This window comes from Solea solea, chromosome 1, assembly GCF_958295425.1.
Source record: "Solea solea chromosome 1, fSolSol10.1, whole genome shotgun sequence".
Classification (NCBI taxonomy): Eukaryota; Metazoa; Chordata; class Actinopteri; order Pleuronectiformes; family Soleidae; genus Solea; species Solea solea.
In genome coordinates, this window is record NC_081134.1 from 46,311,334 (window position 1) to 46,325,660 (window position 14,327).

General features: G+C 38.8%; 1 protein-coding gene across 2 annotated transcripts in view; it reads left to right on the forward strand.

The window, feature by feature from the left end:
• The window catches only part of LOC131466762 (collagen alpha-1(XI) chain-like), a 90,164-nt gene that overhangs the window by 60,765 nt on the left and 15,072 nt on the right, over positions 1–14,327 (forward strand). For both annotated transcript variants that reach the window (XM_058640328.1, XM_058640235.1), the window contains 8 exons: positions 41–148; positions 3,921–3,974; positions 4,406–4,459; positions 7,928–8,035; positions 12,007–12,060; positions 13,409–13,462; positions 13,644–13,697; positions 13,939–13,992. In XM_058640328.1, the coding sequence (XP_058496311.1) occupies positions 41–148; positions 3,921–3,974; positions 4,406–4,459; positions 7,928–8,035; positions 12,007–12,060; positions 13,409–13,462; positions 13,644–13,697; positions 13,939–13,992 (540 nt within the window). The remainder of the gene's footprint in view (positions 1–40; positions 149–3,920; positions 3,975–4,405; positions 4,460–7,927; positions 8,036–12,006; positions 12,061–13,408; positions 13,463–13,643; positions 13,698–13,938; positions 13,993–14,327) is intronic.

Below are 14,327 nucleotides of genomic sequence, written 5' to 3' on the forward strand. Positions count from 1 at the left end.
CTGCTGGTCATGTGACTGCTCTGATCTGTGTTATACTTAGGGAGAGAAAGGTCCCGTGGGTCCCGCCGGCCGTGATGGTATTCAAGGCCCTGTTGGTCTTCCTGGATCAGCCGGTCCTCAGGGTCCCCCTGGAGAGGACGGTGACAAGGTGAAATGCATATTTATATATTTAAATTTATAAATCGTTTATTCAAATATATACTTAAAAATAAGAAAAATATACTCATGGTGCCTCCGATTTGTAGTCGGAATGTCCAGGGTCATCTTTACACGAGTATGTCCCTCACGTAGCCCCAGTTAGGAGTACACACAAACGCAGCTACTTTTAGCCTTGATGGTCATGATATCATCATGTTTATTGTTGAATTGAAGCTAATTTCCCACATGGTACACTCAGTTTGAGAGTCCTGTGTAGTTACAGTGTATTGTCACTCTCCTTTGAGAAGCACAAACATCTCATGAGGCCAGAAAAACAACCTCTGTGCAGCTTTAGATCCCGATATATCTTGTATATATTCTGATATTCTTTCTGAGCCACATCACCCAGCCTTATGTGCACCCTCTAAAATGAACATTTCCTGTGTCATAAAACACAGACAAAGTCAATCTGCTTTAACACACTAAATATAATCTTTCACATCTATATCAAACACAACCATCAAACATTCCCAGGGGCTGAGTAGAGAGACAAAGGGAGCAGAAGGAAAGCAAACATAAAGCAATAAAAGTTATATATGAAACTGTGGCACTGGTTTACGTGAGAAAACCCTGGATGACCTCTGTTTAGATTGATCGCTTCGACTGGCTTCATTCACTCTGTGTCAAGAACGTGGAAATGAAAAAAAGACGTGGAAATGCTCGAGAAAAGAGTGAAACACTGGCTCATGAAGCAGATCTGTGTTCTGGCCTCACACACACACACACACACACACACACAAAAGAAATATGATGTATTACCTGATGTTCCGCTCCAGCTTTTTAAGATCAGCTGGAGAGTTTTTATAGTTGTGCTTTTCATAGTTATTGGGACGACCTGATAACAAGGCCATGGAGTAGCCCAGCCTTAAAGTAATCAAGTCATGGATGTGGGAGGCCAACAACAAGAACTTGATCTTTTTGGAGTTTACACTGAGAAAAATCTGGTCATCCAGGTCCTAATCCCCTTATAGTATTCTTGAAGTTTAACTAACGCAGTCATGAAATATAGGAACATATGAGGAAACACATGTTCATTAAGGGACAATGCAAATGACCTGCTAGGTACATACGTAACAACAAGATATCAAGATATGACATTATGACATATATAAAACAAAACCTACAATTGTAATATATGTGTGTTTTGAACCTGTACAGTGTACAGTGGTCAGAAACCGGTGGTGAAAACAAAAAACATCAATATCTGCTCCAGCAGATGTTTTAAGAAAAAAATCTGTCTTAGTTTTACAGTTTTAGTTTTAGTTCCTTTTTTAAAACAACATATTTATTAAATGAGCAATTTGTGGTAAAACATTTTGCTCTCACTATAGTTCTCAGTATAGAGACTTACAGTATGTTGTATTTTACATTTCCATATGAGAACTGACTTGTTTCTTCATTAATGGGGATAATCATCAGCATAAAAATGACCATATATGGAGTGCTGATATAATATTATTTCCAATAAGAGCAATATGTTTATTCCATGCACTGATCCTTACATAACTCCAGTAATACATGTATATATGGACCGTTCCTTATTAACAACAACAACAACACGTTTACATTTATGTCCAAAGCACTTTGAAGCGTATTTAAAGTTCAGTGATGAAAATGATCGTGTTTCAGCTGCGACAGGTTGAGTCATAACACAGGATATTTCAGGTTGGAGGTGATGCAATTTGTCTCTAATTGCCGTAATCTTCACTGTAATTTTTTATCCTAGAAGGTGTTTAAATTGTTACCATAGTCGCAGCTGAGCTACCATGTCTTCATTTCCTGACCTTTATTTGCACGAGGGTCACAGGTTTGGAGAGTTCAATTCCATTCCCAACATGATCAATGTGGGTGGTATTAAATTAGTAAGAGTCTCTATAGTTTTGACTAGTAATATGAATTTAAAAGTAATTAAGTTGTGGTCCTGATAAAAGAGGACTCTGTAGAAAAGACTATTAAATGATTAAATTCTAAGGCCATAAGCTTGAACAAGGTCAAGAGTTTGGTTAAAAGAGTGAGCGGGATTATCGGCGCTCTAAGAGAAGCCACTTGTGTAATAACGACGTAGACACATCGCCATTGACCTTCATGTTCATATTAAAATCAACCAAGATCTCTTTATTTATTTATTTTAACTTGAACTATAATGACATCTCCTCGTCTGGTGCCTTGAGGAATGTGAGTGCGCCGACATATTCATCATGACAGCAAGGCTACAAGAGGAGGAAATAAATCAACATGATGATCTGCTGTTTACTCACACACAGATATGAAGTTTAAGGGTTCTCTATTGTTGTACAGTTGGAAGATTCATCATTCAGCCACAGATCAGGATTCCTCCATGTTTTCAGGTTGGCGTGCAACAATGAATTCTATTTATTTATTTATTCATTTAATTCCTCAAACAAAACAAGTACAAACGAACAGAAAAGGTAAATGGTCTGTATTTACAGTATATAGCGCTTTTCTTGTCTTGATGACCACTAGCAGAGCCTGGATTCGAACCCACAACCTTCCAGTTAATGACGATCAACTCTACCACTGAGCGCCCATTTCGCAAATCCCAAAATATGAATGAATGAGCACAGAGAATAATAATGTTATTATTGTTCACATATTTCACAAGATGTGAACAAACAAAACAAAGAAACAGCCGCTCACATTCACCTGTTTCCCAGATATCGTTATAATATTCTACACATTACACACAAAATCATTTACCACAAACAAAACAAAACAGAGGAGAGAAAAACCTTAATAAATGTCTTATTTTCTCTCAACATGTTGGTTTTAATGATCTTTTTGAGTGTAATTATTTAATTAATTTGGCCTTCTTCTCAAGGTTATTCCATAAACTGAATCATGGTACAGTGACACCATTTCATCACTTTAGCTCTGAATCAGATCTCCGTTCTTGACTTTCTCTTAACTTAAACATTCATGAAAGTAGATTATAGTATTTTGCAAATCATCTATAAAGCTCATAAGAACATCTTGCCTTCAAAAACCTTTCGCTTTGTGAAATGTCTAGATGCTGTTTGTCTAATTTCAGACATGCTGTTATGTTTTTGTTGTACAGGGCGAGTGGTCCCAGAGGTGAATCATCTCTATTTGTAGACAACTGTGAACTGATGAATATCTGTCTATTTATCTGCTTTCCACTTTTAAAACATCTTGATTATATATTAATTATATAAATTCCAGTTCACAGCAACAGATTTGCACCTCAAATTTGGTTTATTTGATGATCGCTAACTCCTCGCTCCATTACAAACGGGTGTGTTTTTAATTGAAACAGAATTTATCTGTTCCTTTTGGTAACTAAGAAGATGTCTGACCATTATTTTAAAACACATCTATACCTTAACGCAGGCAATTCCAGAGAGTTCACCTAATTTAGTTTTGTTTCCACAGCCTGTTTTCCTGTGGGAAAGATAAACAGCTTACAAAAGCTCTGCATCTTTACGTTTATGACCATCCCACCTCTGAAATCCCAGTCACAGCTTTTTGTCATGGTGCCAATGAGGTTAGACAGGAAGCCGATGGATTGACTTGCAGATGTCTTTGCGGGTCAATCTAATTAGAATCTCTGGAGAAATATTTACTGCTGCAGTCGTGGTTAAGGTGACACTAAGATATTGGTCTTTGACTAAACATCAGAACCAAGAGCCGTTTAAGATGGAGACTACAGATGTGTGAGCTCTGCTGTTTGTGTTGCACCACAGGGAGAAGTTGGAGGACCCGGTCAGAAGGGAAGCAAAGCAGACAAGGGTGAACTTGTGAGTGCTCTTTTTTTCCCCCTCTTCATTATTTGTGATGTAACTTTTTCTGAATGTTAATGCATGCTCGCTGTGCAGAGAACACTAATCTTAGCTGCTGAACTCTCAAATGAACTGAATAAATTAAAGAGCATAGGTTACTCTGCAATGACTCATCTTAGGTTATCTTGGCCCTAAATGTTCTGCAGCTCATAAAATATCAACTGAAGTGCTTTTGTGTACCATAAAAACACCTTCATCCAGTTATTTGTACTTTTATCTGACTTTGGTTTTAATCATATAGTTAAAAATACAATAGATATATTTTCTTACTTTAACTTTAACAGCTTCATCGTTAACATCCACTGTTCTCTATTATTAGATGGAGAAAGAAAGTGCATTTCTCTTTTCTCACATTGCATATATATCATTACTTTTTTCATTTTCTTTAGGGTCCACCAGGTCCAAGTGGTCTTCAGGGTGTGATTGGAGCTCCTGGCCCAGCTGTGAGTATCACGTTTCTCCGGCCATTTGATGTCAAATATATCCCTCGTGAAATATTATCGTGCACGGTTTTATTTCAGGACATCTCAGTCAGTAACATGAAATGAAAAGACAGTGGTGGCAACAGCAGGAATCCGTTCATTAGTGGAGACTGTCCTTACACGATTTGCACCGGAAACCTATTCATTATGTCCTTAAAATATAACTTAAGGACATCGACATAAAAAAATAAAACAATTGTTTTCACACATGCACACAACATATGACTTGGACACTGACAAATGTTCAGAAATGAGTATGTAATGAGTGACTAAACACAATTATTTACTATTAATGAACTATTATTAGGTTATTTATTTCAGGAAGGTTATTATACAGAAAGTCACAAGGTTTCAGCCTGAGTTTCCCCTCAGAGTGGGCTTTCAGGGGAGCTTATGTTCCATTCCCTGTAATTCAAACCATAATGATTCGTTATAAACAGATTGACCTTCAGTAAGTTTTTTGTTACTTTGTGTTGTGTGTTGTTGTTTTTTATCCAGGAGTAACCTTCCATTTCCAACATGTAGCCCAATCTGCCAATTTCCGCAAACACATATGGCAGCAGACAGAGCAGAAATCCCTGCCACTCATCCATCTCATTAACACAACAGCACAACAATAGCTGATGGCCTCAGGGTAACTAACAGCTCATTGCTGTAAATGATCAGGTCCTAACAACCATTCTAGCTAAAACCCAGCATCTGCAGGGCTCTGTAGGGGCTAGAATAGACCCAGTGAGACGGATTGCCGGAAGCAGGTAGTGCGCCCAAGCTGAATAACAAATAATCAGTTGTTTTTATTTTCTGGTGAGTCAGTCTCTTCATATCTTTATAACCAAGTTTGAACGTGCGCTGTGCAATTTCAACATTATCTCTGCCCTCTTCTTTTATTACTGCTGTCCCAAAAGCTGTTATCACTTTTTGACTATAGCCAGCTAACCTTTTAATCCAGGAAGAATGTTGGCATTCCAGCAGTCCAATTTCCTCTTCAGTTAAGGTGTAATGAGGTTCACAACAGCTCAATCACAAAAGCTATTGTCTTCAAGAGGCAACCAAGGTCAAACAGTTGGAATGGAAGAGTCTTTGGCAGGGGGCTATTGATAAAAAGTCCTTTTATTGTTTAATATTTATGATGACAAAGTTTGTGTTAAACAAAACATGATCCAAAGGTTCCAAAAAAGCTACGTGAGTATGTGTGTGATGCATGAGACCTAAACATCCTTAATACCAGTGAATTGCAATGACGACATGATCAGGCCATTAGGTCAGGGAGGAGTTATCATTTTATTTCAATTTGGTTTTATAAAATCTAAATTTCTCAAACCCATTCCCACCTCATTATCTGAGCCCTTAGACGCTCGTGATCATACAAATTTTTGCCGTTCCCTACTGATCATGAACCCGTGGTTCTCAAAGACTGGGTCGGGACCCACAGACGGGTCGCAGATCTTGTTTTGGGTCACCAACAGAAGGCCTGCAACTAATGATTGTTTTCATAATCAATGAATCAGTCAGATCCATAATCCATCCCAAAATATTGACCAGTATTTGTACCTCGAAATGATGTTTTCAAATTAGTTATAAAATGAATCCATTATTAATTGATAAATACATAACAGGCACAAAATGAAGTTGTCATGGATTTACCAAACATTTTAAAGAGATGATTAAGATTGAGATTGAGATGGATTTTAAATGTAGTTGTAAATGAGTCGCTACATTTGCACAAATTTGCTCCTGTGACCGTTGATATTGTAATTTAGGTCACGATTGTCATCTTTAAAATTGGGTCACCATATAGAAAGTTATGTATGGTCTCTTTGGAAGTTTCTTTGAAATTACATTGTGGGATTGCATTCAAAATGTGTCCTGACTGTTAAAAATAATACCTACATCTCTTAAGTGAGACACATTTCAGAGTTAGGTCTCTCCGAGGAGCTGTTAGTGTAGTACAATGTGTGGCTTCTCTAAAGTTGAGTCCTCGTTGTCGCTGGTTGTTGACTGCAGAGATGTATTCACACTACCTGCACCGAACACTTCCCTCTGAACTGCTCTGCATTCTGTACAAGCACCTGAGGCTGCCTACATGTCCCAGGGCTCCGCGAGAGCTCCTCCAGCACTTTCTATTGCTGACACATGTTAGAAGTGAAAACTCCTGGTTTGTCAGCACTCTTTACTCTTTCCCTGAAGTCTCCCTGACTATCCCCTGTAGCCCTGTGCACCTCTGACTTCAAAATGAAGTCAGCATCTTTCATGCTGTTTACCATAACCTGCTGCCTTTACTCTTATTTATCCTGCAGCCCCTAATGAGTAGCTTTGGTAGAACGGCTTCTTCTTCATCAGGTAGTTGTGCAACACACTGCATCTGTGATTAAGGCCATGTCCTTTTTAAAAGTCTAGTGTATAACTTAAATCTAAACAAATGTCCCATTCGAGTTCATTAAGTTCACACAATGCTAATCATGTGGTCATTCTTTCTTTCTATATTCAATTGAGAATGTAAAATTAGAAAATGAAAAAGAAAACCTCTTTATTATTTCACTGTCTTTAATAAACTCACTACTGGAAGCTGCTAGTCTCATGGAATTCCCTCTTCAGGAGAAATAAACACAAAACTCTTGAGAACGAGGACAGAACCATTCAATTCAGCAGGATTTGCTGCAGCGTGGCAGACATTTCTGAACGTATCATTCCATTTTCAAACATCTCCTTAACTAAATCCAGAGTTACCATAATGTTACCAACAAATGAAGAAGACGTCAATAAACAACTTCCAGTTCGTCCATTCTGTTGATTTCACTAATGAAACACTTGTGTCATCATGAATGCAAACAGGTTAGAGTATGACTGAGTATGACTGAGTATGACTGAGTATGACTGAGTATGACTGAGTATGACTGAAAACACAAAGAGGTGCCAGTGAAATGTTTCAGAGGTGAATTTGCAGCTCAACAAAAAAGGTTATTTAGTAACTTGACAGGATGAATGGTTCTTGTCCCCGCCCACTGTTGCTCTGCTGCTGTATACACACAACGTTCCCTCACTCAGGTTATAGTTAGTATTGCTTGACAGACCATGTTTTCAGATTAAGGAAAAAAGTTTCCCACTGCAGCTTTAAATATCTTGATGAATTTGAGGCGCCCAGAGTTAATGGTGAGAGAAGCTTCTGCCCCCACCTGACACTGAAGAATGTGTGGGTGTATGGAATTGATGGATGATGTTATATTCCCATAAAATGACCATCAGAAAAGACAGTAATGTACCTGTCCATCCTTAACCTGCACACTGTGACCTTGAAACAGATTAGGAGAGCTTAAAAAAGTCCGCCTAAGAGAGGCACCACCGTGGCATCACAATACCTGAACTGGTATTAGCTAAAGCTCCAAATAATGGGGAGTTGATTGAAATATATAAATTGTAATCCTCCCACAGGGCAGCGATGGGGAGTCTGGACCGAGGGGACAGCAGGGTATGTTTGGCCAGAAAGGAGACGAAGGACCCAGAGGATTCCCGGGTCTACCAGGACCCATCGGGCTCCAAGTAAGTCTGCATCCTACATATGAACTGGACGCATTAACACCAGATCACATTGAAACAGAAAGCGTTCACCTGACATGGGAAATCAAGTCCCATTTACACTGAACTAGAACAAGAAAACATGACAATATTTCAAACTGAAATGTTTTTATTGTACAAACTAAAATATATCGCCAAACAAATAACACACCACAGACTTCCCTCACAAAATCCACACCGGACTGAGGCAGAAAAGACTCTGCTATCGTGTGTGTTTCTGCAATGCTGCCATTTAAAAAGTGGCCTTTCAGACACTTCCTTCCATGATGTTTTTGCCGCATTTGTCCAATCACTGTGGAGCAGTGGAAACAAAAACCATGCAAAAAGAGTGGTTTTAATGCAGAGGCTGCTACAGGAATAAGATGAATCACATTCTAGCGCACGTTTGGCATTGAAATGTAAATACAACACAGCACATAATGTGATGCTGAGCTTCACTTGCTGTTTTAGAGCAAGAGAATCATCTGAGCTCAGTGAAGACTGTTGTTCTTGTTTTCTTCCAGCTGAGAATTAAAGTGCACAAGCATCATATTTATCTTACGTTTGTTCAATTAAAGTCACGTTTGTTGTGTTTCAGCCTGTTAAATGAAAGAAAGCCTCTGGGGCTAGTTTGGCTAACTGGACTGGTCATATTAGCTGTGTAGCCTTGCTTTAGGTTATTTTCTCATTCTCTATTATTGTTAAAATAACAATAACTATCAATACTCGTATGTTATGCACCATGGTTGGTGTTTTCACTTTTAGTACAGATGTTTTTTTTTTTTTTTTTTTCAAACGTTAAACACAAATAAATGATAAGTCAGTTAATAACAAAGACAAACATCGTGTTTGCTGTGCAGATGGAATGAGACTTGAACTTGTAAACGTGTTCACGTCACTTCCTCTGTGACAAAGCTCAGCTCCTTCTTACCCTCTTTCATTTCACATCATTTCATCTCTCCTTACATCATTTACATTACATCAAAACAGAGCATCATTTATTAATGCAGCCTCCGCTCCAAATAACACTTTGTATTACTCCTGGGCAAATAATGCATTTCCTCCCTCAAGGTCTTGCCTCAGTATTGACAGCGTGAAAAATCCATCACCACAGCTAACGTTTTGCATTTGGCGTTATGCCGCAGCCTTAATGGCAGAGCTAACGGTACTTTTTCCGAGACTGCCTCATTTCCATGAAGAAACTGCTCAGGCTCTAATAAGAGCCCAGCGACTGTGGCAGCATGTATTTAGTCATATCTTTTAATCAGTGTGCAGTATAAATGCATTCATCTTTTGCAGATATGCTAAGACAGGGTGTAATACAGTATTCACAGTGTAGAGAGTTCAGGGAGGAGCGTGCAGGCATTAAGGACTTAACAAATACCGCGTCAAGCCACCAGAAAACTACCTGCACATTAAAACATGAACAAGGCATAGTTTTTATTTTATATCTATGTTTTTAATTATTATTATTATTGTAACAAGTTTTTTCTTGTATTCATAGAGAATATAGTTTTTAACATGGTTCTTCATCGACTTAAAAACATAAATAATGTAAACAAAATGCAATTATCTTCAAGTCAACACAGCCACAGGTTACATGGTGGCTGTAATGTGATATATCACTTGAAGCCAGTGTTTCCCAAAGCTTCCATGTGGCGACTCACTTTTTAACGATGGCAAACGATCGTAACTCAAATCACAAAAAACATGTTTGCTAAATGAATATAAACTTCCTTTTATGCATGCTCATTAAACATATACACATAAATCTTAACTAAAATTGAACACATTTGTTTTAGGTAACCTAAAAAAATCTCCCATCACCCATCTGTGGGTCGTGAGCCAGTCTTTGAGGTTCATTGACTTAAGACACACTGCACCTGCTTTTGAGCAGAAGTTGATACTGATTGGTTTAATATGTGTTTTCTGCATTTACCACATTTGCCTCAAAACTAAGACGCTGAGAGAAACAGGAGCAGAATTCCATGACTTTGGCTCCTTTTAAGTCACTAAGCTTGAGTCAAAGAATTCTGCTTTGGTGGTAATGAATAACGAAACAGCATACTTGAGAATATCTCAAAGTCAATTATCCAAGGACTCGCTGAGGATGAAATTAGAGCAAAGCCCCCGCTGGTCAATGGGGACAAGATAACATTGTTATTAAGTGCAATTGGCTTTTAATTGGGCATAATGCACTCCATCTCCACTCTTTTAATTACGTTTGACTAAGCTGCCCTTCAATAGATGGCGGCAGCCATTGCGGGCTCAGCTCTTCAATTCAATTATCTGCAGCATTAATGATTTTTGACTATGGGGGAATGAATGGCTTTGGTTTGAAAGCATTCCATCATTTGGGGCTGTGTCTGCTGTAGGATATTGCAGTCCTCACGAAGAGGATGAATTCTTCAAATGAGAGGTGAAGATGTGGACAAAGAGGCGAGAAAAAAAGACAGACACTCCAGTGTGTCCAAATCACCGGTGAACATTTATAAAAGCTGTAAAAGACTCAAAGAGGTTAATTGGTCAGATCTTGGTCCTGATCTGGCTCTTCTCTCTGATTTTAAATTGTCCTGTAGTGTGAGGAGTTAACAGACGCGTCAGAGTCGTCCCCATTTGAAATCATACGTTTTAAACGTGGTTGGTGTTTATGACTGAACAGGGATTTTTTTTTTTGCCTCTGTCAGCAAAACGCAACAGCTATGAACTGACAATGCTGAAAGCCCGCCTCCATGTCTGTATTCTCAAGTCACGTCAAATCACACAAGTTTCTGTGAGATCCCAAATCCCTGGAATCTCCTCCCGACATTCGTTTGAGGTCCTGAGTCTTGACTGGATCGTCTAGTCTGTGCTTTCTCAGGATTTAAACATTGAAATTAGGTTACAAAGTGTGTTTGTTTTTAATGTCCTATAATTGTTTTTAATGTCCTATATGCTATAACCTTTACTACTACTGTACTATAACCTTTATGGGGCCCACATAGAAATGCTGGCTGGGAATTGTGTCCTCTTCTGTTATACCAACTCTAACAGAATTTCAAAATAATGCAGTGTATATTGTACATATTGTAATTGTTAATGTAGTAATAATAATTTGTAAAAGACTCACAGCATCCTCAGTTTTACAAGCCCTTCTAATCTAATCCATTAGTTCATATATTTCACAAACAAGCCCAACAAGTCCAGCCCTGATCAAGAGCCTGTCACATCTGATCATTATGCGTGAAATAAGTTTATGCTTTATTTATTTTTCCATTCTCACTCGCCTCGTGCTTTATTACTGTGACTAACGTCCCGCTCACGATCGGTTATAAATTAGCTTCCTCTGCCGGCGCAGGTACAGTAAATCAACACAATGGTGATCCCGGTGATCGATATCTATGTCATTCTGCTCGTACCGTAACTTATCATTACCGCTGCTTTCCACCCACCCGTTGACTGGAGTTAAACTGACACGGCAAATAATAACTGCAATTATGCACTTAGACAATAAGCTACACAAACAAGTGAGAGCTCCTTTTCTTTCTGCTCGAGATGCACCTTCACTGGGTGAATCCAAACTGTTTTAGTCAGACATGATTGAACTGCACAAGTGGATAAGATACACCATCCTGCGCTGTCCCTTTTGTTTCCACTTTCCTGTGGACGTAGATAGATGGAGCTCCAAATCTGTAATTTACACAGTTTGATTATTCCCAAGACTCCCATCCCCTTTAATTACACTGGGTATCCTTTTTTGACAAATTGTGTGTTTATGTCCAAGAGCTCTGCCTTCATTTATGCATTCCCCATCACATTGCATCATAAAGCCCACTCTTCAATACACATGACCTGAGAATACATGGTAATAAGCAGGAAGAAAATGTATTTATGCACCTGTGTGTGGATTTTCTAATGTGGAGCTGCTGCACATGACCTTGTGTATTTGTAGTGAAGATGATTTGTCTTCTTCTCAGGGTTTGCCTGGGCCTCCTGGTGAGAAGGGAGAGAATGGAGACGTCGGAGCAATGGTGAGTGTATTTGTCTCTGCTGCAGCTATTTACAGTCTCCACACGCAGAGACGTGCCAGGTTTGGAATCTGTGCTCATTGTTGTGAAGTTTTGGCAACAATGCCACTCACTCAGCACATGTTTTTGAAGTCTGGGGCAAATGAATTGACACACACACACACACACACACACACACACACATTTCAACTAGTAAGAACTCTGCATTCTCTGTTTCAGACAAATCACTGTTTTTCTAGTGTCATAAATGAACTTTTGACTACAGTTATACAGTAACAGGGTATCAAGTATGACGTGTACACGTGTGGTGTGATTTTCATTCGCACCACAACATGCAAAAACACAGATAATGTCATCTGTGACTGTATTAATGTTTGAGGTGTTGTCACTGCGTCATGTGGTGAAATACAGGATGTTACTCACGACCACAGTTATTATAATAATAATAATAATGCAGCAGGTGTCAACAAAACTTTCTCCACGATATGAAGCCCAGGAAGTAGGACTAATGTAGCAATTAGCCTCCAGGGGGCGACTATGCTGTTTGAAAGGAAGAGGTAATGGTCTCAATCAGTAGTTTCAGCTCTTCTTCAATAGAATGTGATGTTAATTTTCAGTTTTTTGTGAATGTGTGTTCTCATTGAGAGGAATATAGACAATAACCTATGACATGTGAGTGTGATTGACAGCTGGTATAGGCCAATAGGAGCCTGGTACCAGTTAAATCTCAAATCTTCAAAATATCACAAGACAAATTCACGTTTGGATTTTACATGATTTGACTTTTTGTTTTAGTAGATTTAGTTTTTATGATATCTTTCATTTTAGTACTTATTCCAAGAAAATGAAATACATCTTTTATGTTATCCTTCATTTTATTTGTTATTCTTATTGAATTATTGAAAGTTTTTTGTGTGATATGATTGGTTTTGGTCGTGTAACAGAGCGTTTACGTTCATCTACACTAAGCAGCTAATCCAACTAATCCAAGACATTTTTCACCCAGCCAATCTTACATAGCACCACTTCCTTTCAATCTGGCTTTCAAAATAAGAGCCACTGATTTAAGGTTTTTACGACTATTGCTTTAATGCTTAGCAATAAAAATTGTTAAGACTGATTATTGAATTAAATACACGTTTTTATGATGTTAGTGTTAGTAGTCATTCCACAACTGTCCTTAGTCACACTTTGCACATGCACAGAACAATGAGATGACAGCGAGTGCTGCATTGTCATACCTAAAACATGAAGGCACCTGGTGGGTCATTGGAATTTAGTTTGACACATATACAGCTTTTGGTACTTTACTGGGTTGGACACACACAGTAATCTCTGTTTTTGCTGACAGGGTCCACCTGGTCCTCCTGGCCCAAGAGGTCCTCAAGGTTCCAGTGGATCTAATGTAAGTCTTCTTCATTATTTCAAAACTTAGATCGTGTCATATGAAATGGTATTTTGTGAAGTGTAAAGATGGTGGTACGCTCAGCTACAGCAGCTTTACAACCATAATTGCGATGTATGGGTTACAATGAAAATGAAGACAATTTAATATTATACACTAATGCTGTGTAATTGATTGACAGGGTGCACAAGGTCCTCCTGGTGGTATTGGTTCAATGGGAGGTGTTGGTGAGAAGGTAAGAACCTAACATGGCTGGTGATGTCTGATGTTACAGTGTTTCTTCACCATGAAAAGCACGTTCTGTTAATTCCCTCTGGTATGCTTTGTTTTCATAATAAGGGAACGCTGCACAATGTTGTGCTTCTGCTGCTCTGGAATAAAAAGTTTCTGTGTGTTTGAAGTAGAAGATGCAAAAACAAAAACATTGTACCTGGATTGTTTACTGCAAGTGTGATAATCCACATTATCACTAACAGGGAGAAAACGGGGAGGCTGGAAACCCAGGATCGGCTGGAGAGCCTGGTATTGCGGTAAGTACTGTGTTACGTATCTAGGGTGTAGGTTTTGTTTTCACATTGCCCAGCGATAATCACATGCTGCACACAGGAAGTGAATCCTTTTATGACAGAAGCAAGTAAAGCAAGAAGACTGCAAACGTTTGTAAAGTCAGGCTGAAAATAACAATTCTTGTGCTTAAAAAACCTGCACATTTAGCAGTTTGAGAGGATAAATGCTTATCCCAACTGTGAAGAGGAAGGATGGTGTGGTGCAGGAACACTTAGGCATGCGTCATGTAGAGGCAGTGGCAGTTTTTTTGGTTATTCCTCCAGGGCTGTGTGTGGGGGGGGGGGGCACAGAAGTTCTG